This window comes from Pseudorca crassidens, chromosome 10 (assembly GCF_039906515.1).
Source record: "Pseudorca crassidens isolate mPseCra1 chromosome 10, mPseCra1.hap1, whole genome shotgun sequence".
In the NCBI taxonomy this organism is placed as follows: Eukaryota; Metazoa; Chordata; class Mammalia; order Artiodactyla; family Delphinidae; genus Pseudorca; species Pseudorca crassidens.
The window spans coordinates 100,056,794-100,080,239 of NC_090305.1; the positions used below are offsets into that span (position 1 = coordinate 100,056,794).

Genomic DNA, 23,446 nt, shown 5'->3' on the forward strand with positions numbered 1-23,446 from the left:
AAAGCTTCCCACTACACTCAGGGTAAACCCTGACGCCTGGTCCTGGCCTGTGTGACCCACAGGCTCACCCCACTTTCCCCCACGCCATTCGGCCTCTCGATCCGTACACTCCAGCCACCCTGGGCCTCCCTTCTAACCCTAACCCTAACAACATTTCTAGTTCAGCGCCCCCTGGAGGGCTTGGCACTGACTGTTCCCTCTCCCTGGGACACTTCCTCCAAGCCATTCAGTCCCCGGCTCGTGGTTCCTGATCTTGAGAAGACTACTGTTTAGTAGGGGGACTGTTAGGAACACAAATAATTGTATCTGTTGTCACAGATGCTGTTATGGAGAGATGGGACGCCCATCACTTTGTGTGGTAATTATTTGGGAACAGTATTTACTCCACCAGCCCTGGGCCCAGCCTGCATGGAGCCCACACACAGCCTCTTGACAACCTTTGAATGCGCTGCATCCCCCGCTACCCTGGCTCGGCTCTGCCACACTCATCTCAAGGGCTCGGTCAGAAAGCTCCTGCCGCTCTCCCCGCATCCTGCCTCACTCCTCCAGTCTGGCCCAGGCCCACCACGCAGGCGGCTCCGTCCCTTCCGCGTCCCTCTGGCTCCTCCAGGCAGCCGTCCTTTCTCAAGGCTGTCCTTCTCAGTTTCCCTGTTGCTAATCTGAGCAGCTGCTCTGGCGCCTCTCTCCAAGCCGCCTTTTCTGGCTCCTCCTCGACCTGCATCTTAAAGGTTGGTGTTTCGAGGCTGTCTCCTCTTTTCCCTCTACACGCTCTCCCCGGGCAATTTCACCCACACTCAGACTGACATCTAACATCTCCAGCTGAGACCTCTTTCCTCGGTTCGAGGCCAGATAGTCAACAGCTGGTCAGAGCCCTCCTCCTGTGGGTCTCATAGGGACCGCAAATTCAGCATTTCCCAGACTGAGCGGATCTCCCTGCTGTGTCCTTTGGGAATGTCATTCCAAGACCAAATCGTTCAACGAGAGGACCCTGCATCACCTGCAAGGCCTGCCTGTCCTCACCCCACTCCACACACACACACCTACTGGGATCCTAAATAGGTCTCCAGTTTTCTCCTCCTCCCGTGCCCCGGCCTCAGCCCCTCTCACCTGGACCACTGCCACTGCTTTCCCCCCAGGCTCCTGGTCTCCCATCAGGCCTCCATCAGTCCCTTCCCTGCAGCAACTGCCCAAGTCACCTTTCTTTTCCTTTTTTAAAAATTTATTTATTTTTGGCTGCACTGGGTCTTCGTTGCTGCTCGCAGGCTTTCTCTAGTTGCCGTGAGCGGGCTTCTCATTGTGGTGGCTTCTCTTGTTGCGGAGCACGGGCTCTAGGCATGCGGGCTTCAGTAGTTGTGACGTGTGGGCTCAGTAGTTGCGGCTCACGGGCTCTAGAGTGCAGGCTCAGTAGTTGTGGCGCACGGGCTTAGTTGCTCCGTGGCATGTGGGATCGTCCCGGACCAGGGCTCGAACCCGTGTCCCCTGCATTGGCAGGCGGATTCTTAACCACTGCGCCACCAGGGAAGTCCCCAAGTCATCTTTCTAAACCCACATCTGGCCCTGGTCATTCCCATGCCTACAAGTAATTGCCCATAACCTAAGAATAAGACCCCAGACTTCAAGGCCCAACTTTCAGAGCTCCCCTGCTTTTCCAGGTGTATTTCCCAGTTCTCCCCACTTTTCAACCTTTCCTCCCTGGTTGTAGCACAGACCATGGAATGTTGGAACCAAAGGGTTATGACGAAAGTCACACGACAGCTAATAACAATTGCTGTTTGGCAAATTGGGTTTCCTTTGTGCCAGGGTGTGTACACACATTCTCAATCAATCCTTTAACTGCCCCATGAGCTAGTTACTATTATGGTCCCCATTTTATAGAGGAGGAAACTTAGAGTCAGAAATTGTATAACCTTCCAAAGGACACTTAGTTGGTAATGCCACACTCAGGATTCAAATTCAGGTTGGCTGACTGCTGAACGTGCTGCCTCCAAAGGAGCGGGTGGTGGAGCTAGGACTTAAATCAGAGCTTATCATTCAGGGACTTCCCTGGCGGTCCAGTGGTTAAGACTCCACGCTCCCAATGCAGGGAGCACAGGTTCGATCTCTAGTCAGGGAACTAAGAGCCCATAGGCCGCACTGCACGGCCAAAAAAAAAGAAAAGAAAAGAGCTCATCATTCATTCATTCAATAGACACTTATTAAGCACCTACTATGTGCCAACCCAGACTCCTGATCCAGGGCTCTCCTTATGCCATTAAACGGCTCTGGGATAAAAGGTTGATAATGATGAATAACATGAAATGGAATGAAAAGAATAAGACAAAAATAAGAGGCTGTCAGAATAAGAACAGTTCAGCCCTCATCCTCTCGACACCTCCAGCCCATCCTCTCTACCAACAACCAGATCTATGATTCCCCCCCGCCCCCACTCAAAACACTCCAAGGCCATTCTAGGTATTATACTACACTCAGGAGGCATATAGGAGGGAACTGATGATGTGCTTACGTTGAGAAAAAACAAATTTCACCATGAGGAAAACATCCATAGACAAAGTCAAAAGATAAACTGGGAGACAATATTTGTAACATATCACAAAGAGCTAGCTCTTTTAATTTATAAAGAGTTCTTACAAATGAGAGGAAAAATACCATTAGCTTGGTAGAAAAATATTTCTGAACTGACAGTTTACAGAAAACATACAGGTACACCTTGGAGATATTGCGGGTGCAGTTCCAGACCTCCACAATAAAGCAAATATCACAATAAAGCGAATGACACAAATTTTTTTTTGGCTTCCCAGTGCATATAAAAGTTTACACTACACTATAGCCTATTAAGTGTGCAATAGCATTATGTCTAAAAAAATGTACAAACTTAAAATACTTTATAGCTAAAAAAATGCCAAAACAATTACAAAGATCACTGATCACAGATCACCCATAACAAATATAACAATGAAAAAGTATGAAATATTGTGAGAATTACCAAAATGTGACACAGAGACACAAAGTGTAGCAAATGCTATTTGGAAAAATGGCACCGATAGACTTGCTCAACACAGGGTTGCCTCAAACCTTCAATTTGTTTAAAAAAAAAAAAAAAAGGCAATATCTGTGAGGTGTACTAAAGTGAATTGCAATAAAATAAGGTCGGCCTGTGTATATAAAAGATGCTCGACCTCATTCATAAAAGAAAGACAAATTACTATCATAACAGAGTACTTTTTCCCATCAGTTTGGCAAAAATAAAATATTTGATAACACAGTTGGCAAGAATGCGGGGAAACAGGTACCCTCGTACATTGTTGCTGGAAATGTAACTCTGCATAACTTCCACGGAGGGGACCTGACTGGATCTGTCAAAATTGTAAACATAAAGACCATTTAATCCAGCAATTCCACTCTAGGTCTTTATGTTATCCTTATACTTACATATGTATCAAATTATATACATCATCCACTGAAACACTGCGATAGCAAGATATTGTAAATAACTTAAATATTGATGACATAAAAGATGACACATCCACTCAAAAGTATATTATGCAGCTCTTAAGAAAAAAGCAGCTCTCTGTACACTGATCTGGAACAATCTCCAAGATGTGTTGTTGAATTTAAAAAGCAAGACAAACCAAGTGTTTAGTATGCTACCATTTGTGGTGGCTTATAAATATGTCCACAACTTTTTAAATATACTTCCTTTCAAGAGGAGGAGCTGAATTCTCCTCCCCTTGAATGTGGGCTGGATTTAGTAACTCACTTCTAACAATAGAGTGTGGCAGAAGTGGTCTGTGATATCTGAGATTAGAACATAAAAGGCATTTGCTACGACAAAGGAGGCAAGAATGTACAATGGAGAAAAGACAGTCTCTTCAGCAAGGGGTGCTGGGAAAACTGGACCACTGCATATAAGTTAGTGACATTAGAACACTCCCTCACAGCATACACAAAAATAAACTCAAAATGGCTTAAAGACCTATATATAAGACACGACACCATAAAATCTTAGAAGAGAACATAGGCAAAAGGTTCTCTGACATAAGTCATAGCAATATTTCTTAGATCAGTCTCCCAAGGCAAAAGAAACCATCAACAGAATGAAAAGACAACCTACAGAACGGGAGAAAGTATTTGCAAACCATGTAACTGACAAGGGGTTAATATCCAAAATATATAAACAGCTCATACAACTCAATAGCAAAGGAACCAAATAATCCAATTTTAAAATGGGTGGAACACATAAATAGACATTTCTCTGAAAAAAGACATACAGATGGCCAACAGGCATGTGAAAAGACGCTCAACATCACTAATTATTAGAGAAATGCAAATCAAAACTACAATGAGGTACCACCTCACACTGGTCAGAACGGCCATCATTAAAAAGTCCACAAACAACAAATGCTGGAGAGGGTGTGGAGAAAAGGGAACCCTCCTACACTGTTGGTGGGAATGTAAATTGTTGCAGCCACTACAGAGAACTGTACAGAGATTCCTTAAAAAAGAAAAAATAGAGGGCTTCCCTGGTGGCGCAGTGGTTGAGAGTCTGTCTGCCGATGCAGGGGACACGGGTTCGTGCCCCAGTCCGGGAAGATCCCACATGCCGCGGAGCGGCTGGGTCCGTGAGCCATGGCCGCTGAGCTTGCGCGTCCAGAGCCTGTGCTCCGCAACGGGAGAGGCCGCAACAGTGAGAGGCCCGCGTACCGCAAAAAAAAAGAAAAAGAAAAAAAAAGAAAAAATAGAGCCACCATATGATCGAGCAATTCCACTCCTGGACATATATCCAGAAAAGATGAAAAAGATGTGGTATATATATGCAATGGAATATTACTCAGCCATAAAAAAGAATGAAATATTGCCATTTGCAGCAACATGGATGGACCTAGAGAATATCATACAAAGTGAAGGAAGTCAGACAGAGAAAGACAAATACTATATGATATCACTTACATGTGGAATCTAAAAATAATACAAATGAATCTATATACAAAACAGAAACAGACTCACAACTAGAAAACCAATTTATGGTTACCAAAGGGGAAAGGGAGGGGGGGAGAGGGATAAATTAGGAGTATGGGATTAACGGATAGAAACTACTACAATACATAAAATAGATAAGCAACAAGGATTTACTGTATAACACAGGAAACTATATTCAATATCTTTTAATAACCTACAATCTGAGAAATATATGTATATAACTCATTTTGTTGTACATGTGAAACTAACACAATATTGTAAATCAACTATACTTCAATTAAAAAAAAAAAAGGCAGTGGGATGGCCAAAACAATCATGAAAAAGAACAAAGTTGGAGGACTCACACTTCCTGATTTGAAAACTCACTACAAAGCAACAGTAATCAAGACAGACTGTTACTGGCATAAGGATAGACATACAGATCAATGGAACAGAAGTGAAAGTCCAGAAATTAACCCATGGTCAATTGATTTTTGGCAAGGGTGCCAAGACCATTCAGTTGAGAAAGAACACTGTTTTCAATAAACGGTGCAGGGACAACTGGAGAGCCACATTCAAAAGAATGAAGTTGAACTCTTACTTTACACCATATACAAAAATTAACTCAAATGGATGAGAGCCCTAAGTGTAAAAACTAAAACTATAAAACGCTTAGAGGAAAACAGAGGTAAATTTTTGTAACCTTGGGTTTGGCAATGGATTCTTAGAAATGGCATCAAAAGCACAAGCAGCAACAACAACAACAAAAAGATAAACTGCACTTTGTGTAAATTTAAAACTTTTGTGCTTCAAAGAACACCATCAAGAAAGTGAAAAGACAGCCATAGAACGGAAGAAAATATTTGCAAATCATATATCTGATAAGGGACTTATAACAAGAGTATAAAGAACTCTTACAACTCAATAGTAAAAAGAAAAATAATCCAATTTTTAAATGGGCAAAGGGGAAGGGAATGAGGGGAGGAAAGAAATAGGTGAGACAGATTAAAAGGTACAAACTCCCAGTTGCAAAATAAATGAGTCGTGGCTATGAAGTGTACAGTGTAGGGAGTACAGTCAATAAATATATGTTTATATGGTAACATACAGTAACTAGACTCATCATGGTGATCATTTTGAAATATATAGAAATATCAAATCACTGTGTTGTATGATAGGAAATAACAGTGTTTATGATAGGAGCTAACAGTGTTGTAGGTCAATTATACTTCAAAAAAAGAAAAAAGAAAAAGAGAACAGACTTGTGGTTACCAGAGGTGGGGGTGGGGGGAGAGACAACTGGATGAAGGTGGTCAAAAAGTACAAACTTCCAGTTATAAGGTAAATAAGTGCTAGGGATGTCATGTACAGCATCAAAAATATAATTACCACCTCCGTATGTTATATATGAAAGCTCTTAAGAGAGTAAATCCTCAGAGTTCTCATCACACACAAAAATTTTCTATTTCTTTAATTTTGTATCTATATAAGATGATGGATGTTCACTAAGCCAAATTATGCTGTACACCTGAAACTTATACAGTGCTGTATGTCAACTGTATCTCAATAAAACTGGAAGAAAAAAATGGGCAAAGGATCTGAATAGGTGTTTCTCCAAAGAAGGTATATAAATGGCCAACAAGCGCCTGAAAAGATGCTTAACATCACTAATCATTAGGGAAATGGAAATCAAAACCACGAGTTACCAGTTCACACCCAGGAGGATGGCTGTAATCCAAAAGTCAGATAATAACATAAGTGTTGATGAGGATATGACTAAGCACCTTCACACACTGCCGGTGGGAAAGTAAAATGGTACTGCCCCTTTGGAGTACAATCTGGCAGTTCTTCAAAACGTTAGAGTTGCCACCTGAGCCAGCAATTAGACTCTCGGGAATATATCCAAGGGAAATGAAAACATGTGTCCACACAAAAACTTGTACACAAGCGTTCACAGCAACATTATTCATAATAGCCAAAAGGTGGAGACAATCCAAGTGGCCATCAGCTGATGACTGGATAAACAAAATGCAGTATATCCATACAATGGAATATTATTCAGCTGTAAAAAGGAATGAAGTATTGACCCATGCTGCAACATGAATGAACCTTGAAAACATTATGCTAAGTGAAAGATGCCAATCACAAAGACCACATATTATATGGTTCCGTGTATACAAAATGTCCAGAACAGGCTTAATAGACAGAAAGTAGGTTAGTGGCTGCTTAGAGGACAGAGAAGATGGGCATGGTAGGCTTAAGGGGAGACAGCGAAAGGATAGATATAAGGCGTCTTGAGGTTATGTAAATATCTTAAAATTGATTGTGGTAATGGTTACACAACTCTGTAAATATACTAAAAACTACTGAATTGTACACTTTATATGTGTGAATTGTGTGGCATATGATTTAAATCTCAATAAAGCTATTACCAAAGAAGCGGGGGGTGGGCATCATACCTTCTTATTGCTCTCTCTCAGAGCACTCATTCTGAGGTCTCCTCCAGCCGACCCCAGCTAAGGTCTTGGGTGCAACTTCATGAGACACCTCAAGCCAGAACTACCCATCTAAGCACTCCCAAATTCCTGTGACTCACAGAAACAGAGATAATAAATGCTTGTTGCTTTCAGCCACTAAGTGTTGGGGTAATCTGCTATGCAGCCATAGATAACTAATATACCATTTATTTTTTTAAAATATAGTTTGAATTTGCTTGTATATTTATGGGATTTCTTGGAAAGGATACTCAAGAAATGGTAAAAGTGGTTGCCCCTGGGAGGAGACTTCTGGGAGGGTCACTGAGAAATGAGAGCAGGGAGGAGACTTACATCTGATTAAACACCATCTTATCTTTTGAACTTTGTTTCACGTGCATGTATTAACTTTTCCGAAAAGTAAGTGGAAGTCTGGAAAAATTTTTAAAGATTAAAAAAAAAAAAGTCAACAACTATCTGCTGCTTATAGATAAAGTCTAAACTCCTGACCATGGCTTAGAAAGCATCCGCAATCCAGCCCCTCTCCACCTTCCCAGTCTCAGCTCTCACCTCCCCTTGTGCTAATTGTTCGTGGTGCCCAAAACACACCAGGCTATTTCCCTCCTCCACACCTTCAATCATACTGTCTCTTCTGCCTGGTTCCCCTTCTCATCCTTTAAGACTCAGCTCAAATGCTGTTACTTTTTGGAAGACTTCTCTGGCTGTCCTTAATGTGTCGGAAGTGTGTGCCCCCAAGATACCCTTGCATGATTCAATCATTTCATATGTCATCCCATAGTGTGATGATCCGATTTCTTTCCTGCCTCTCCCATTAGACTATGAGCTTCCGGGGAGCGAGGACTCTTACTCAGGATTGCCTGAGCCTAGCATAGCCTGACACACAGAGGAGGCTGTCAGTAAAGGACTGATGTGAGAAAGAAAGGAAGGGAATAGGGAGAGAAGGAGCAAAGCAAAAAAATGCAAGAAGGGAGGGAGGGAAGGAAAGTGGAAGGCAGGAAAGAAGGAAGGAAGGGGGAATTGGGGGAGCAAGGAAATGAGGGAGGGAAGAGTGGGAGGAAAAAAAAAAAGGAGTGGGAGGAAAGAAATTCCCCCAATGTGCTCAGCAGTCTCATCACATTCAACAGAGACTCACTGGATGAATAAAATCCCAAACCAAATCTGAAACATAAGCCAAGGAAGCGGGGAGGGATGTGGATGCATATTCTAGGCTGTAGTGACACTGCTGCTCCTACCTCAGAGACCGCTGATGATTTAGGACACACATCTGGGAGGCTGGAAGATGCTCACCTCTGGCGCACCAACCAGCCCCTGCTGCCACCTCCACCATCAGTCTCCCCCCAGCTCCCACTATATCTCACACGTGCTGTTTGCCACAGTGATTCTAGCACTGGGCAGTGCCTGACACATAGTAGGCTCTCTACACTGAATAAATGTGGTCAGAATCACCTCCCTTCTGTGGATAGAGGAGTCTCACTTTGTGAGCATGGCCTTGTCTCTTCTCTCTGGGACTCAGTTTCGTTATCTGTACAACAAGGGAGTTGAGCCAGCTGATTAGTAAGACCCTTCCCAGCTGACGGTCTATGACTTCTTAAGGCCTTTGATCATCTCAGCAAGTCCAAAGTCTTTCACCTGAGTAGCAAGGACCCCTCACAAGCTACTCTTCACTCAGACTATGTCACAAGAATAACAGTGACCATTTACTGATTGTTCACACTGTATACCAGGAACCACACTCAGCATTTCAGCCCCATGGTTTCATTTCTTTCTTTCCATCACCTCTGAAGTAGGTACAATAATCACCTCCATTTTACAGATAAGGGAACTGAGGCTCAGAGAGGAAACCCACTTATCCAAGGGACACAGCTGGGAAGTGGCAAAGTGGGAATTCTAAGTCCTCCACCACTTCCCCACACTGCCCCCTCGGACCCTCGACCAGGCTTCCAGTCTGAGTCTCTACTCCAGCCAGCAACCTCCCCTTGGCTAACCTCACTCAGCCCACAGGTAAACACTGAGTACATACACCTGACAGTTGTAACTTGTAATCTGTGTATTCACGTCCTGTGTTTCAGTTCAGGGCTAAAAAACAGGTTCTAGATCCATTTAGACTCATGTGAAGTTTCAGCTCCTTCTTTCACTAGATGTGTGACCTTTGGACAAGTCATTTTAACAGATGAACAGTAAATGACATAACGAATGTGAAAGTGTCTAGCACCCGAAAATGGGAAAGACCAGGTAAAGAGTAGCAGAGATATCCTGAGAAGCCTTGAAAACCTGACCCCTGGGACTTCCCTGTTGGCGCAGTGGTTAAGAATCCTCCTGCCAATGCAGGGGACACGGGTCTGAGCCCTGGTCCGGGAGGATCCCACGTGCCGCGGAGCAACTAAGCCCGTGCACCACAACTACTGAGCCCGCATGCCACAACTACTGACGCATACACGCCTAGAGCCCATGTTCCTCAACAAGAGAAGCCACCACAATGAGAAGCCCGTGCACCGCAACGAAGAGTAGCCCCCGCTCGCCACAACTAGCAGAAGCCCACACACAACAACAAAGACCAAACACAGCCAAAAATTAATTAATTTTTTTAAAAAAGAAAAGCTGACCCCTAACTCCACAAAGAGCCACCTGAGTCTCCCAGCCTACTTAGCATTCGACTCTTCTGGCAAATTCATCCTGTCTCTATTCCCATCCTGAATGTTCCTTTATAAATCCTTGGGCTTTCTAGTTAGACAGACTGAGTTACAATTCTGGCTCCACCACTTACCCCCTGTATGACCTTGGACAAATGACTCTTTCAGAGGCTCAGTGTTCTCATCTATGAAATACTCATAGTGGTACCTACCCCATAGGATTTTTGTGAGGATTCAATGACAGTATGCATGTAAATGTTTAGCATATGGTCAAGCATATAGTAAAGGCTCAGAAAATGTTAACTATTTTTTTCCTGATTATTAACAGTGGTAGTAGCTTCGAACCGCCTGCTGATTAAATCCAAATTTTTTGACCCAGTACTCAGAGCCTTGCACACTGTAGCCCCATCATTCCTTCCTGGCCTCTTTCACTGCTGCTCCCCTACGTGGATGCCACACTCAAGCCAGATGTGGCCCTCTCCCCTCTGTGTCTCTCCGTCCATGATCTTCCTCTCCATTCAGAATGCTCTCTCGCAACTCACATCTGTCCACACCCAGCCCCACTCAAGCTTCACCTCCCAACTAAGGCGTATCCTCCTCAATTGCCCTGGGCTTCCACAGCACCTAAAGCTGAGCACGTATTAGTGCTCAGACTGTCCAGGATGAGGCCTCTGTCTGCACTTGTCTAACCCACAGTAGCCCTCTTCCAGTGGTGACACCTGACTTCCCTTTGTGGGAATTTATCTTTCTCCCCTATCAGTTCACGTGTCCCAGGAATGGGTATGTGGCCGAGACCTTAGACAGTCACACTGATTAATTAAGAGGTAGACACTTGACCAAAGCTAGACAATCAGAATCAGCCCTGGAACTTTTGCTGGAACCATTGAATAAAAGCTCTTTTTTATTCCACAGGCATCGCTAAGCTGAAGCAATGTAAATTCAGAGCTGCTGGTAGCCTTACTTATAACCTTCAAGAGAGAAGTGAATTTAAAAGTGAGCCAACACAGAGGAACCAGGAAATGGAGATTGACTGATTTTTTTAAATATTTATTTATTTATTTGGCGGCACTGGCACTCGGGATATTCGTTGCTGCATGCAAACTCTTAGTTGCAGCATGTGGGATCTAGTTCCCGACCAGGGATCAAACCCAGGCCCCCTGCATAGATAAGGTGTGTGGAGTCTTAGCCACTGGACCACCAGGGAAGTCCCAAGAGACTGATTTTTTTTTTGGAGTATAATTGCTTTACAATGTTGTGTTAGTTTCTGCTTTATAACAAAGTGAATCAGCTATATGTATACATATATCCCCATATCCCCTCCCTCTTGCCTCTCCCTCCCACCCTCCCTATCTCACCCCTCTAAGTGGTCACACAGCACCGAGCTGATCTCCCTGTGCGATGCAGCTGCTTCCCACTAGCTAGCTATTTTACATTTGGTAGTGTATATATGTCGATGCTACTGAGAGACTGATTTTTAATGACGCTATTTGAGCATCTGGATCCATCCGTGCCTGAAGCCAGTGCTCTTGACTTTTAATGTATGTGAGCCAAAAACACTATCTTCTTTACCTTATTTTATTTTATTTTTTTTTTTCCAGTACGCGGGCCTCTCACTGTTGTGGCCTCTCCCGTTGCGGAGCACAGGCTCCGGACACGCAGGCTCCGCGGCCATGGCTCATGGGCCCAGCCGCTCTGCAGCATGTGGGATCTTCCCAGACCAGGGCACGAACCCGTGTCCCCTGCATCTGCAGGCGGACTCTCAACCACTGCGCCACCAGGGAAGCCCTTTATCTTATTTTAATTTACTTAAGTCAGCTTGAGTTGGGTTTCTGTCACTTTTCACTGAAAGACTGCTGACCAGTATAGTGATTCACCTAGATGGTAAGCTTCCTGAGAGCAGGGATTGCCCACATGCTGCATGGCATGGCCAATAAACAGCTTGAGTAAATGTTCACTTGAACAAGAACCATACAACAGGCATTCTCTCTTTTTTTTTTTTTTTTTCTGTCTGCACTGCATGGCATGCGGGATCTTAGTTTCCCAACCAGGGATCAAACCTGTGCCCCCTGCAGTGGACGCACAGAGTCTTAACCACTGGACCACCAGGGAAGTCCTTCTAATTTTATCTGATACAAATAAGGCCCTCTGCTTCTCTGCAGTTTCTCTGAGGATGACTGATTTCTCACTTTCTGAGTGGAATGATCTTGGTGAAAGAGTTATTCTAGGAACCCCACAGGCCTGAAAGAGATACTTTAAATCCACTAATCTGACTGATTAGTCCCCCACTGTACAGATGAGAAAACTGAGATTTAAGCTAAAAAGTGGTTGCTTAACACTACATGGTGAGTCACAGGCAGAATTAACTAAGACAACCCTCCCCCACCAGCGCAATCCCATGACTTGCAGTCTAGTGCTCTGGCCTCTGCCCCTTTCTTTTTTTTTTTTATAAATTTATTTATTTTTATTTATTTATTTTTGGCTGCGTTGGGTCTTTGTTGCTGCGCTTGGGCTTTCTCTAGTTGCGGTGAGTAGGGGCTACTCTTCATTGTGGTGCGCAGGCTTCTTATTGAAGTGGCTTCTCTGGTTGCAGAGCACGGGCTGTAGGTGCACGGGCTCAGTAGTTGTGGCACGTGGGCTCAGTAGTTGTGGCGCACGTGTTTAGTTGCTCCACGGCATGTGGGATCTTCCCAGACCAGGGCTCAAACCCGTGTCCCCTGAATTGGCAGGCAGATCCTTAACCATTGTGCCACCAGGGAAACCCCTGACCTCTGCCCTTTATTAAGCAAAGTAAGTCAGTCACTTAGCCAGAGCTCAGAAATCTCTAAGTAAAATACAATGAACTGCTCAACTCTGATAACTGCCCTTAGGGGTGGGGCGAAACACAAGGGAAAGAGCACTGGACCAGGAGTCATGACTAGTTTACTCTATTACTGGCTGTGTGACTTTGGGTAAGACCTTTATGTCTCTAGGCTCAGTTTCCTCTCTCTATAATGGGGCTGGAGGAAGGCAGGGTTTGAAGGAGCTGATTCCTAAGATCCCTGAAATTCTATATTTACATGAGGGTTGTTGAATAGTTCATCAAATCCCCAAGATTAAACCCACATGGATTACAGAGAATTGGATGGATTACAGCGAACTGGAAGGCCAAGAGGTCAGTAACCCATCTGCAGACTACAAATCAAGGTTCAGGATATGGGAGTTCCAGCTGAGCGTATATTCTTTCCAGCTCGCCTTTTAAGAGTAGAATGGAAATCACCTTCTGGGTACTGATAAATATGGAGATATGCCCCACATCCTACAGTTCTCCTTTCTCACTTTCTCCAAAATCTTAAAAGACCTCCATCTAAGTCAATTGGAGCAAGCCCACTAGAATGTCCACACTGAATAAATGCTGCCTTCTGCAAGGTAGTCCTTTTGGGAGTTTGAACAATCTTCCAACGGGCCAGAAATTCCTCCCAGCATTTGTAACAGTCCTCTTGGGGAAGCAAACCAGCCTCATGATTTTGCCTTCACACCTTGGCTTTCATCTCAAGTGACAGTTCTCATCTTGACCACCCATTGTGTTTTCTTCTTTTTTAATTTTTTAAATTAATTTATTTATTTGGTTGTGCTGAGTCTTAGTTGCAGCAGGCGGGCTCCTTAGTTGTGGCTGGTGTGCTCCTTAGTTGTGGCATGCGAACTCTTAGTTGCAGCACGCATGTGGGATCTAGTTCCCTGACCAGGGATTGAACCCGGGTCCCTTGCATCAGGAGCGCAGAGTCTTAATCACTGTGCCACCACGGAACTCCCAACCATTGTGTTTTCTACACTTGGCCATTTCCAAAAATCATAGTCCTCCTTTAAAAAATGGAGGTTTGGGACTTCCCTGGTGGTGCAGTGGTTAAGAATCCGCCTGCCAATGAGGGGGACACGGGTTCGATCCCCGGTCCGGGAAGATCCCACACGCCGCGGAGCAACTAAGCCTGTGCACCACAACTACTGAGCCCGCGTGCTGCAACTACTGAAGCCCACGCGCCTAGAGCCCGTGCTCCACAACAAGAGAAGCCACCGCAATGAGAAGCCCGTGCACCGCAACAAAGAGTAGCCCCCGCTCACCGCAACTAGAGAAAGTCCGTGCGCAGCAACGAAGACCCAATGCAGCCAAAAATAAATAAATTATTTAATTTTAAAAAAAATAGAGGTTTCCCCTCAAGGACGATGTTCAAGAGTATACACACCACAATCCAAAGACAATTTCCTACAATGTTTTGAGGAGTGGAACCATCAGCAAGTGACAGAACAGCTTCTTCACAGCTTCTTTGAAGGGGCTGACACTTGTTGAATATCCTGAGGTGCTTATTTTGAAAAACCACCTCTGTTGCATGATCATCACATTTTCCCTTCTCTTTCTCAACCCTGGAAGTCTCTAAACGTTTTCCTTCACCAGCCTTCATCGGTCCTCCTCCTCCATCCCTGCCATCCCCTGGCCCAACTGTCCTCAGCCCAACTCTCTTCCGTGCCTGCAATTAGGCAAATGCCCAAGTTGCTGAATCTTCAAAAATCTGTCTTCGATTGAAAGGTAGGCAGTGATGGGGGACTCTAATGGATCCTGGAAAACTGTCTCAGCAGTTCTTACTCCCAAAAGGCCCTTCTCTGGTTTTTAGGGCAAGGCATCTGTCTTAACCAAACATTTCAGAGGGTCCCAGAGACTCATTCCCGCTAGGCATGGCACCAGAACCCTTCCTGCCTTGGTGGGGGTGGGAGGCTGGAGACCTGCTCTCCAGAGGCCCATGTTGCCAGGTGTTGTCAACCACCTACACTTCAAACATTGGACAGACACTACAGACAGCCTTCTCTTAACACCACCCTCCATCTTTTCCCAACTTTACAGTTTATAAATTACTCTTTTATCAGTTCTTGGACTCTTCTCCACTGTTTTACAGATGAGGAAACTGAGCCTCAGAGAAGTAAAGTGAAACATCCAAACTGATAACGTTAGCAAGTTAAAGGTCACTGTCAGATCTCTTGATTCCCCATCTCATTTTTTTGTTTTTAATTTTTTAGGTCACGCCGTGTGGCATGAGGGATCTTAGTTCCCCTACCAGGGATCAAACCCGTGCCCCCTGCATTGGGAGCACAGAATCTTAACCACTGGACCACCAGGGAAGTCCCTCATGCTTTTTTCAATGCAACAGAAATTGCTCACACCTAGAGTAACTCCTCATTCAGATAGTTATTTCCCTTAAGAGCCAAGGGTCTCTTTCTCAGAGACCCTCAGAAACTCAGACATAATGCTCATCCATCAATAAACGCAATCTGCCCACATCCAAGCACACAGACCTACAGACCCAGTTCTAAGGCTATGCCCTCTGCCCCAAGGTGTCTCTCTCATAGAATCCCCTCCCCACTGGCTGCTTAGAGTCAGCGAAGGAGGTGTGTCTTTAGACAGAGGAGCAGAATCTGTCTCTGACTCCTCCAAGAAGGGGTCCTGGAAGAAGCCCCTTCCTCAGCGTCTGTTCTAGAAGTCCCACCCCCCCGCCTCCCCTACCTGCCAAGAGCTGCATCCAGGCGCAGATCTTGTAGACCGTGGCCGTGTTGCAGAAGAAGAAAAGAGCAAAGCAGGTGATGCAGCCGAGGATCAGCACCATGGAGAGCAGCACGAAGAAGGCGGCCGCCTTGAAGGCGCCGGACGGGATAGTGCTGAAGTCGGTGAACGAGCCGCGGCAGGTGAGCTCGCGGCCCGCCAGCCCGCTGCCCACACAGTAGTGGAAGAGGCCGAAGTAACCAGGCTTGGGGGTGCTCACGCTGTCGCCCACCCAGTAGGGCTGGATGAAGACCACCACGTTGATGATGGCGAAGCAGATGGTGAAGATGGCCCATAGCACACCGATGGCCCGCGAGTTCCGCATGTAGTGCTCGTGGTAGAGCTTGGAGGCCTCCTGCGAGGGCAGCATGGTGCCCGGGGGCGGGGCCGGCGGCGGCTTGCGGGGGCCGCCGGCCCGGGACCGACAGCCGGGCTGCCGGGCGGGAGCTGGGGACGCACGCGAGAAGCGACCCTAAGCCAAGGAACCCGCGAGGGCGGGGCCTGAGGCGGAGCTGAAGGGACCTGGGGGCTGGTATGGAGGAGCTAGGAGGGGGTCATGAGAGTATCGGGAAGGTGTCAGGGTAGGGGGAGACTGGCAAAGATCTCCAATTCGGGGACATAGGAAGAGGCCATGTGAAAGTTGGGGGGCTGGGATGAGGGAGCTGGAATGAGCACAGGAGAGCTGGAGGCGGGGCGCTAGAAAGTGGTTACGGTGGCGTTGGGGAGGGGGCTTGGGGGCTGGTACCGGCGAAGTAAGAGGGGACCGTGGGGAGATGGAATGGAGGCTGGAGACCGGCAGCGGAGAATTAGCAGCGGGGTTTTACAGGGAGCTCGGAAGGGAATCTGGGGGCTGGTGTTCGGGGTAAAAGGAGGTCTGGTATTGGGTGTCTAGAAAGGGGCTGTGGAGAGGGGGGTGGGCGCTTCTACGAGGGGGTAAGAAAGGGATGTAAGGGGTTAGTGCCAGGGGACTGGGAAGGTGATATGGGGGCTGGGACAGGGAGGGCGAAGTGCAGGAACCAGGATGAGGCTAGAGGGACATCGGGGGCCGGAGCCGCAGGGTCTGAACAGGGGGCGGGGGGGTTGGGAGGGTCCCTCAGAAGACAGGGCTCGGGGGAGCCTACGTTTGGCGGGCCAGGGCTACAGGGAGAGAGGTTTTCCAGGCCAAGGGGACGAGGGACAGGCGCCGGCAGGCAGCCCGAGCCGCGAGGGGCGGGCAGTGGGCAGGGGCTGTCCCCGCGGCGCGGGGGAGCGGCCGGGCCCGGGTAGGGCCAGGGATGGGGGGGGGGCGGCTGCCGCGCGCCCAGGCCGGACGCACGCGGAGGCTGCGGCCGCGGGAAGGGGGTGCGGGGAGACCAACCTGGGCCCGGTCCGGAGCAGTGGGTCCGGGACTGCCACGGCCTAGGCGCCGCGGCTCGGCGCTCCGAGCGGCGGCTTCCCGGGCCCAGGCGGCGGCCTCGGCGCGGCCTCCATCTTGCTCGGGCTCTCCCCGGGGCGCGCTCCCGCGCGGAGGCGCGAGCTCTCGGGCACCGGCGCGGCCCGACGGAGGCGCGTTCCTGCCGCCGGCGTGCGGGGCGGAGCGGAACAGGAAAGGGAGCTCGGGTGTCCGCCAGTCCCGGAGAGGGGTCGGCACGGTCCCTGCGGGTCCCCCAGCCGGAGCAGTAAACCCCCGCCACAGTAAGGCCTTCTAATTTGGGGGACCCCCCTCCTTCCGGCCGGAGCTGAGCGATTGTGGGTCCACGCAAAGCCCATGGGAACGCTGCAGGGGCAGAACAGGGTGTTAGTTCACCGCGTTTGAACTGATCCCTTGCTCCCAAATTACCTCGGGTACAGCCTACCACAGTGCCTGTCGAGTGGCACCGTTACGCTTCCAGTCCTTTGGGTCTTGGAGGCGTTGAAGGTTCCCAGAGTCTCCTTAGGAAATCGCCAGCACCTCTGGGAGAGGGAACCTTCTAAACTGTTAGCGGCCCACGCCCGCGGTGGGGATTCGTTGGCCGCCGGTGTGTGGAGCTGGGCCTGGAGAGTGGGACACGGGGTGGGTATGGGGAACAGGAGAAAAGGAGGCTGGGGACGTGTTGGTTTCTCTCCCTACACTCTCCCAGTGCCTGGCATGAAGCGGACACATCAGGAGGGTGTGTTAAAGAACGGAGCATACCAGTCCAGGCAGTTTGCGGTTAGGCCCGAGAAAATGAGGGGACACTCCAAGGGAGCCAGTGCAGGTCATTTCTTCCCTGCAGTGAAATACCTTTTGGCTTAGGATCTGCCAAGATGATCTGGGTGGTCATCCAGAAAGCTCTGACTACTACTTAACTGTCTCCGTGACCTTGCACTTGCTCTCTGAACCTCTATTTCCCCATCTGTAAAGTGGGCAGATTAAGCCCCACTTCACAGGTGTTGAGGGGTGGTGAAAATAATCTCTGTTAGTAGGTTCCAAATACTGGACCATACACAGGGATCAGTCTGGTGAAATTTAGATCTATGTGCAAAAAACACACGTAATTATCATCATGTGAGGTTGCCACCTGTCTTTTTTCCCCGGGGTAGAGGGACTGTTTTTTTGTTTTGATTTGTTTTGTTTCTGAGATGATGTACTTCCTGCCTTCCTGGTATAAAAAATTCCATTTTTTAAAGAAATGGTGATGACAGTTAATGACAGTTGTCCCCCCCCCCCCGCCAGTGGCTTTATTTGGCAAAATAAGAAACAGGCAGTGTTATTTCCTTCCAAAATTAAAAAAAAAAAATGTGCAGTCCCCCACAATTTGGGGACCACAGACCCATGTGAAGTCATCTCACCTGAGACAGTATGTTCAATCAGTTTGGTTTCCCCTTCCACTGGTTCCTTGAAGAGGCATCCAGACAGTCTCCTGAGAACCCTAAGATCCCAGAAGCATGAGCTGGAAGGGGCTGTGAAGAGAGTCTCATTCTACACCTTCTCCCACTTGACAGATGGAGAACAGAGGCCAAAGAGAGGGATTGACTTGTACAAAGAGGTGAGTCCATCCTACCAATTCAAGTGATCAACCTGATTCATTAATTTTTTTCATCCACCCAATAAATATGTGATAGGCTCCTGCAATGTGCCAACACAGCACTATGCTAGGCCCTGGGAGAAGATGGTGGGTAAAACAGATGTGATCCCTGCCCTCCTGTAGCTCACAGCTTCATGGGGAGACACAAGGTGCTGAGAAGAGGGGGGAGGGAAGTCATCCTCAAAGGGCACCTCAAAGTCTCCTTCTGTGGGTGCTCCTGGTGTGGGTACTGTTCTGAATATAAGTTACCGGAGCCAGAAGTTCCATCTTTTCTCTTTATTCTGCCATGAATTATTGTCTTTTTTCCTATCCTGCTGAGCCAAGCTAGGCACTCCAGGAAAAAAAAATCACAGAAGTCCACTTACTACTCTCTCTCCAGGGAAGAACTGAGAGTTCTTGCTAAGATGGGCCCCCAGCTCCCCACTGGTTGCTCTGTTCTAGCTCTGCAGAGCGATGACACCCTGGAGAGAGCTGCCTGCCACCCACACCGCTTCTGACATCAGTACTTTGTCTTTAAAGAAACTCCTTTCCCCCTCACTCAGGCCCTGGATTTGGTGAGACTCACCCTACTCCTCTCCAGAACCGGGCAAATGATCAGGCCTGGAGAATGAACATATTCCATTGTTCTAGACACAACGATTGCGTCTGGGTGGGCCCATAAGCCAAGCCAAATAGCTGAGAATGATATCCAGGTCATTTGTTGCAGTTTACGAGAAAGAGATTGTTCCCCGTTTACTGAGTTTGTTGAGCTGGGGCTTCAGCTTCAACCACAGGGGGGCATCTTTGACACCCCAAGCAGAGAGATTGTCTAAGAATAAAGTGAACACAAAGAGAAGCTAAGAAATGGAAAGAGACAGTCCTGGTGACATAATTTGAGCACCTGGATCCATCCATGCCTGAAGACCTGCTTCTGGATTGTTCTGTTAGGTAAACCAATGAATTCAGTTTTTGCTGAAGCCAGTTTGTGTTGGGTTTTTGTCACTTCCGGTCAAAATAGTCCCAAATAATTTACCTACATCTCCCCCAACCCGGACTGGTGTACTGGATTATTTATATTGTAGAAAAATGCCTGAAAGGGTGAGCTAGTCCTGACATATTGGAACCCAAAGGCAAAAATTTGAGGTGCATCTCTGCCACTGTATGACCTAGGACAATGATGCTGCTCCTCACAGCCTCATCTTCTTCATTTATAAAATAGAGAAAAACATCCTTCCTTCCTACAAATGTTATGAGGATCGAGAGAGAATGCACGGAAAAGAGCTTTGTAAACTGAAAATGGCTTTATAAATGTAAGTGATTGTCATTAAATTTTAATAAGTGTCTTGCCCAAGGAGTAGAAATTATAGTGGTATTGGAAAGGCACTCTCAGAGCTATGAGTAGCTGGGACAGAATGTCTCCTCGTTTTCAAGACTAACCTTGGGGAGTCTTCCTTTCCTACAGAAAGGAAGTCTGAGAACTCTCCACAGGAAGAACAGAACAGAACAGTTGTGAGCTCAAGTTGGGAACTTTAGACCATAAGGCAAAGATGATCCTGGACCTGGATGAGAGAAGCCCCCAGGGCACTTCCAGCCAATATCCTAGCAGAGAAAGGTTTGTGACCTGTCAGATACCCTTATGCCTAAAGTAAATGTTCAGTTACCTTGAACGGTTATTAAGCTCTTACAGCATTCCAGCTCCCCTGATTTTTGCTTTAGATATATTATCTCATTTAATCTTCACAATAACCCTAAGAGGTAGTGTTATGGGCTGAATTATATCCCTCTCCCCCACCCCCAAATTCATATGTTCAAGTCCTAACTCCCAGTACCTCACAATGTGACTATTTGGAGATAGGGCCTTTAAAGAGGTGATTAAGGTAAAGTGAGGTGAAATGGGTGGGCCCTAATCCAGTATCACTGGTGTCCTTTTTTTTTTTTTTCTTGCGGTACGCGAGCCTCTCATGTGGCCTCTCCCATTGCGGAGCACAGGCTCTGGACACGCAGGCTCAGCGGCCATGGCTCACGGGCCCAGCCGCTCCACGGCATGTGGGATCTTCCCGGACCAGGGCACGAACCCATGTCCCCTGCATTGGCAGGTGGACTCTCAACCACTGCGCCACCAGGGAAGCCCACACTGGTGTCCTTTTAAGAGGAGATTAGGACAGAGGCTAGATGATGACCATGGGGAACATAGCAAGAAAGGAGCCACCTTCTGAGGGGCCTCAGAAGAAATCAAACTTGCTAACACCTTGATCTTGGACTTTTAGCCTCCAGAACTGTGAGAAGATAAATATCTGTTGTTTAAGCCACGCAGCCTGTAGTATTTTATAATGGTAGCCCTAGCAAACTAATACAGACGTGAACTATTTTACACATGAGGACAATGAGGTATGCCCATTTTACAGACGAGGACACAGAAGTTAAATTACTTCCCCAGGGACTTCCCTGGCAGTCCAGTGGTTAAGATTCTGCACTTCCACTGCAGGGGGCACAGGTTTGATCCCTGGCTGGGGAAGTAAGATCCTACATGCCGCGAGGCATGGCCAAAAAGAAAAAAAATTACTTCCCCAAAATCACACCTCTAGCAAGTGAAACAGCTGGTATTTATCCCTAGGTAGAGCCCACATTCTTAACTACCATGCCGTATAGATTATTCTGTAGAGTGGATCCAATTCTTCTCAACCACCCGGGTTTCCTTTTTATTTCCGTATCATGTGGTTACTGGCATCAGACCATCTGGGTTCAAGTCTCAGCTCTTCATTCCTTGGATTATAAGCTGTAAGGATGCTACATGTTCACCGTCCCATGGCAGAGACCAAGAGAATAGGCCAACATATCCTCAGAGAGATGAAGAGTTTCTTTTTTTTTTTTAATGGCCGCGTTGGGTCTTCATTGCTGTGTGCGGGCCTTCTCTAGTTGCAGCGAGCGGGAGTTATTCTTCGTTACGGTGTGCCGGCTTCTCATTGCAGTGGCTTCTCTTGTTGCTGAGCATGGGCTCTAAGTGTGCAGGCTTCAGTAGTTGTGGCACTAGGGCTCAGCAGTTGTGGTTTGCGGGCTCTAGAGCACAGGCTCAGTAGTTGTGGCACACGGGCTTAGTTGCTCCATGGCATTTGGGATCTTCCCGGACCAGGGCTTGAACCCGTGTCCCCTGCATTGGCAGACGGATTCTTAACCACTGCACCATCGGGGAAGTCCGAAGAGGTTCTTAATACTTTTAAGAGCCTGTGGTGAAAGTTATGCCTGTCTTTCTATGGTTTTCTTAAATCCCCCTCTTTTCTTTACAATGGTTTGAATTAGTTTTCTGTCTCATGTCCCTGAAAGAGTCCTAAGGAAGGCCATTTCTTTCTCTTTCCTCCCTCAACCTCACACATTAAATCTTGCTCTTTGACTTGATAATCAAGTCATTCATTCCTTCAGCCACTCGGCTAGTGTCAGTGACATCTTCTACTTGACACGTCCTTTGCTGTGCAGTGGGGACACAAAGATGAGGAAGACCCGGTCTCTGCCCTGGAGGAACTCACTGCCTAGTGCAGGAACAAGGAAACAGATGGAGTAGAATTAGAATGACAGAGGTTCACTCAGAGATTTTCAGAGCCATGTGAATGGGCTCGCTGGAGCTGTGATATTAAATGAGTCATTCAACTTTTTTTTTTTTTTTTTTTTTTTTGGCGGTACGCGGGCTTCTCACTGTTGTGGCCTCTCCCGTTGCGGAGCACAGGCTCCGGACGCGCAGGCTCAGCGGCCATGGCTCACGGGCCTAGCCGCTCCGCGACATGTTGGATCTTCCCAGACCGGGGCATGAACCTGTGTCCCCTGCATCGGCAGGTGGACTCTCAACCACTGCGCCACCAGGGAAGCCCCATTCAACTTTTGGAATCTCAGTTGTTTCATCTATAAAGAGCACATCGTTAAAAAGTATGTATTCTTTCATGGGTGATGAAATAATGGGCTCTGTACTTGAAACAAACTTTACATGTGAAGAATTTGTTCATTCAATAACAAGATGCCTTCATAGCTGTACCATGTCTCACCTGGGAAGTATCTGTTTTATTCAGAACTCTTGGGTTGCAAATGACAGAGACCCAATAAAAACTGGCATAAGCAGGAATAGGTTCCAGTAGGATCCAGCAGCTCATGTGATAGGGTTGGGAGTTAACATCTACCCATGGACCCTGCTTTCCCATCCATGGCTGTCTCCATGCCCAAGCAAGATCTTCCCAAGCCATGGCAAGATGGGTTTGCTAGCTTTGTGGTCAGAGAATGTGGTCTGTGTGATATTCATACTTTGGAGTCTGTGGAATATCACTTTGAGGCCTAGTACATGGTTCATTTTCATAACTGTGCTTTTAAAGAATATGCTTTCCCTGTTAATGGAAGGAAGTTCTTTCTATGTCTGTTAGCTCAAGTCTGTTCATTGCATTGTTCACATTTTGTAGATCATTACTCTTTTTTTTTTTTCTGTCTGCTTGATCCATGCATTTCTGAGAAGTGTGTTAAAATCTCCCATTATTGGGACTTCCCTGGTGGTGCAGTGATTAAGAATCTGCCTGCCAATGCAGGGGACAGAGGTTCGAGCCGTGGTCCGGGAAGATCCCACATGCCGCAGAGCAACTAAGCCCGAAAATGTTGGGGAGGAAAATCTCCCATTATGATTGCTGATTTACCAGTTTCTCCTTGTGAGTCTATTGATTTTTTGCTACATATATTGAGACGAAGTTATTATTACAGATGCATACTAGCATTCTTTTGACTAGTATTTTCCTGAAGTATAGTCTTTTATCTTTAGTCTTTCTGTCA

The 23,446-nt window shown here is 47.0% G+C and overlaps 1 protein-coding gene across 4 annotated transcripts in view; it reads right to left on the reverse strand.

Annotated features, from left to right (window-relative positions):
- Positions 1–17,129, reverse strand: part of LHFPL4 (LHFPL tetraspan subfamily member 4) — a 31,880-nt gene extending 14,751 nt beyond the window's left edge. For 3 of the 4 annotated variants that reach the window (XM_067755334.1, XM_067755336.1, XM_067755335.1), the window contains exon 1: positions 15,609–17,018. In XM_067755334.1, the coding sequence (XP_067611435.1) occupies positions 15,609–16,014 (406 nt within the window). In that variant the 5' untranslated portion in view covers positions 16,015–17,018. Of the gene's footprint in view, positions 1–15,608 lie in introns of all 4 variants that reach the window. The other variant, XM_067755333.1, reaches the window with a different exon arrangement.
- Positions 17,130–23,446: the final 6,317 nt, after the last annotated feature.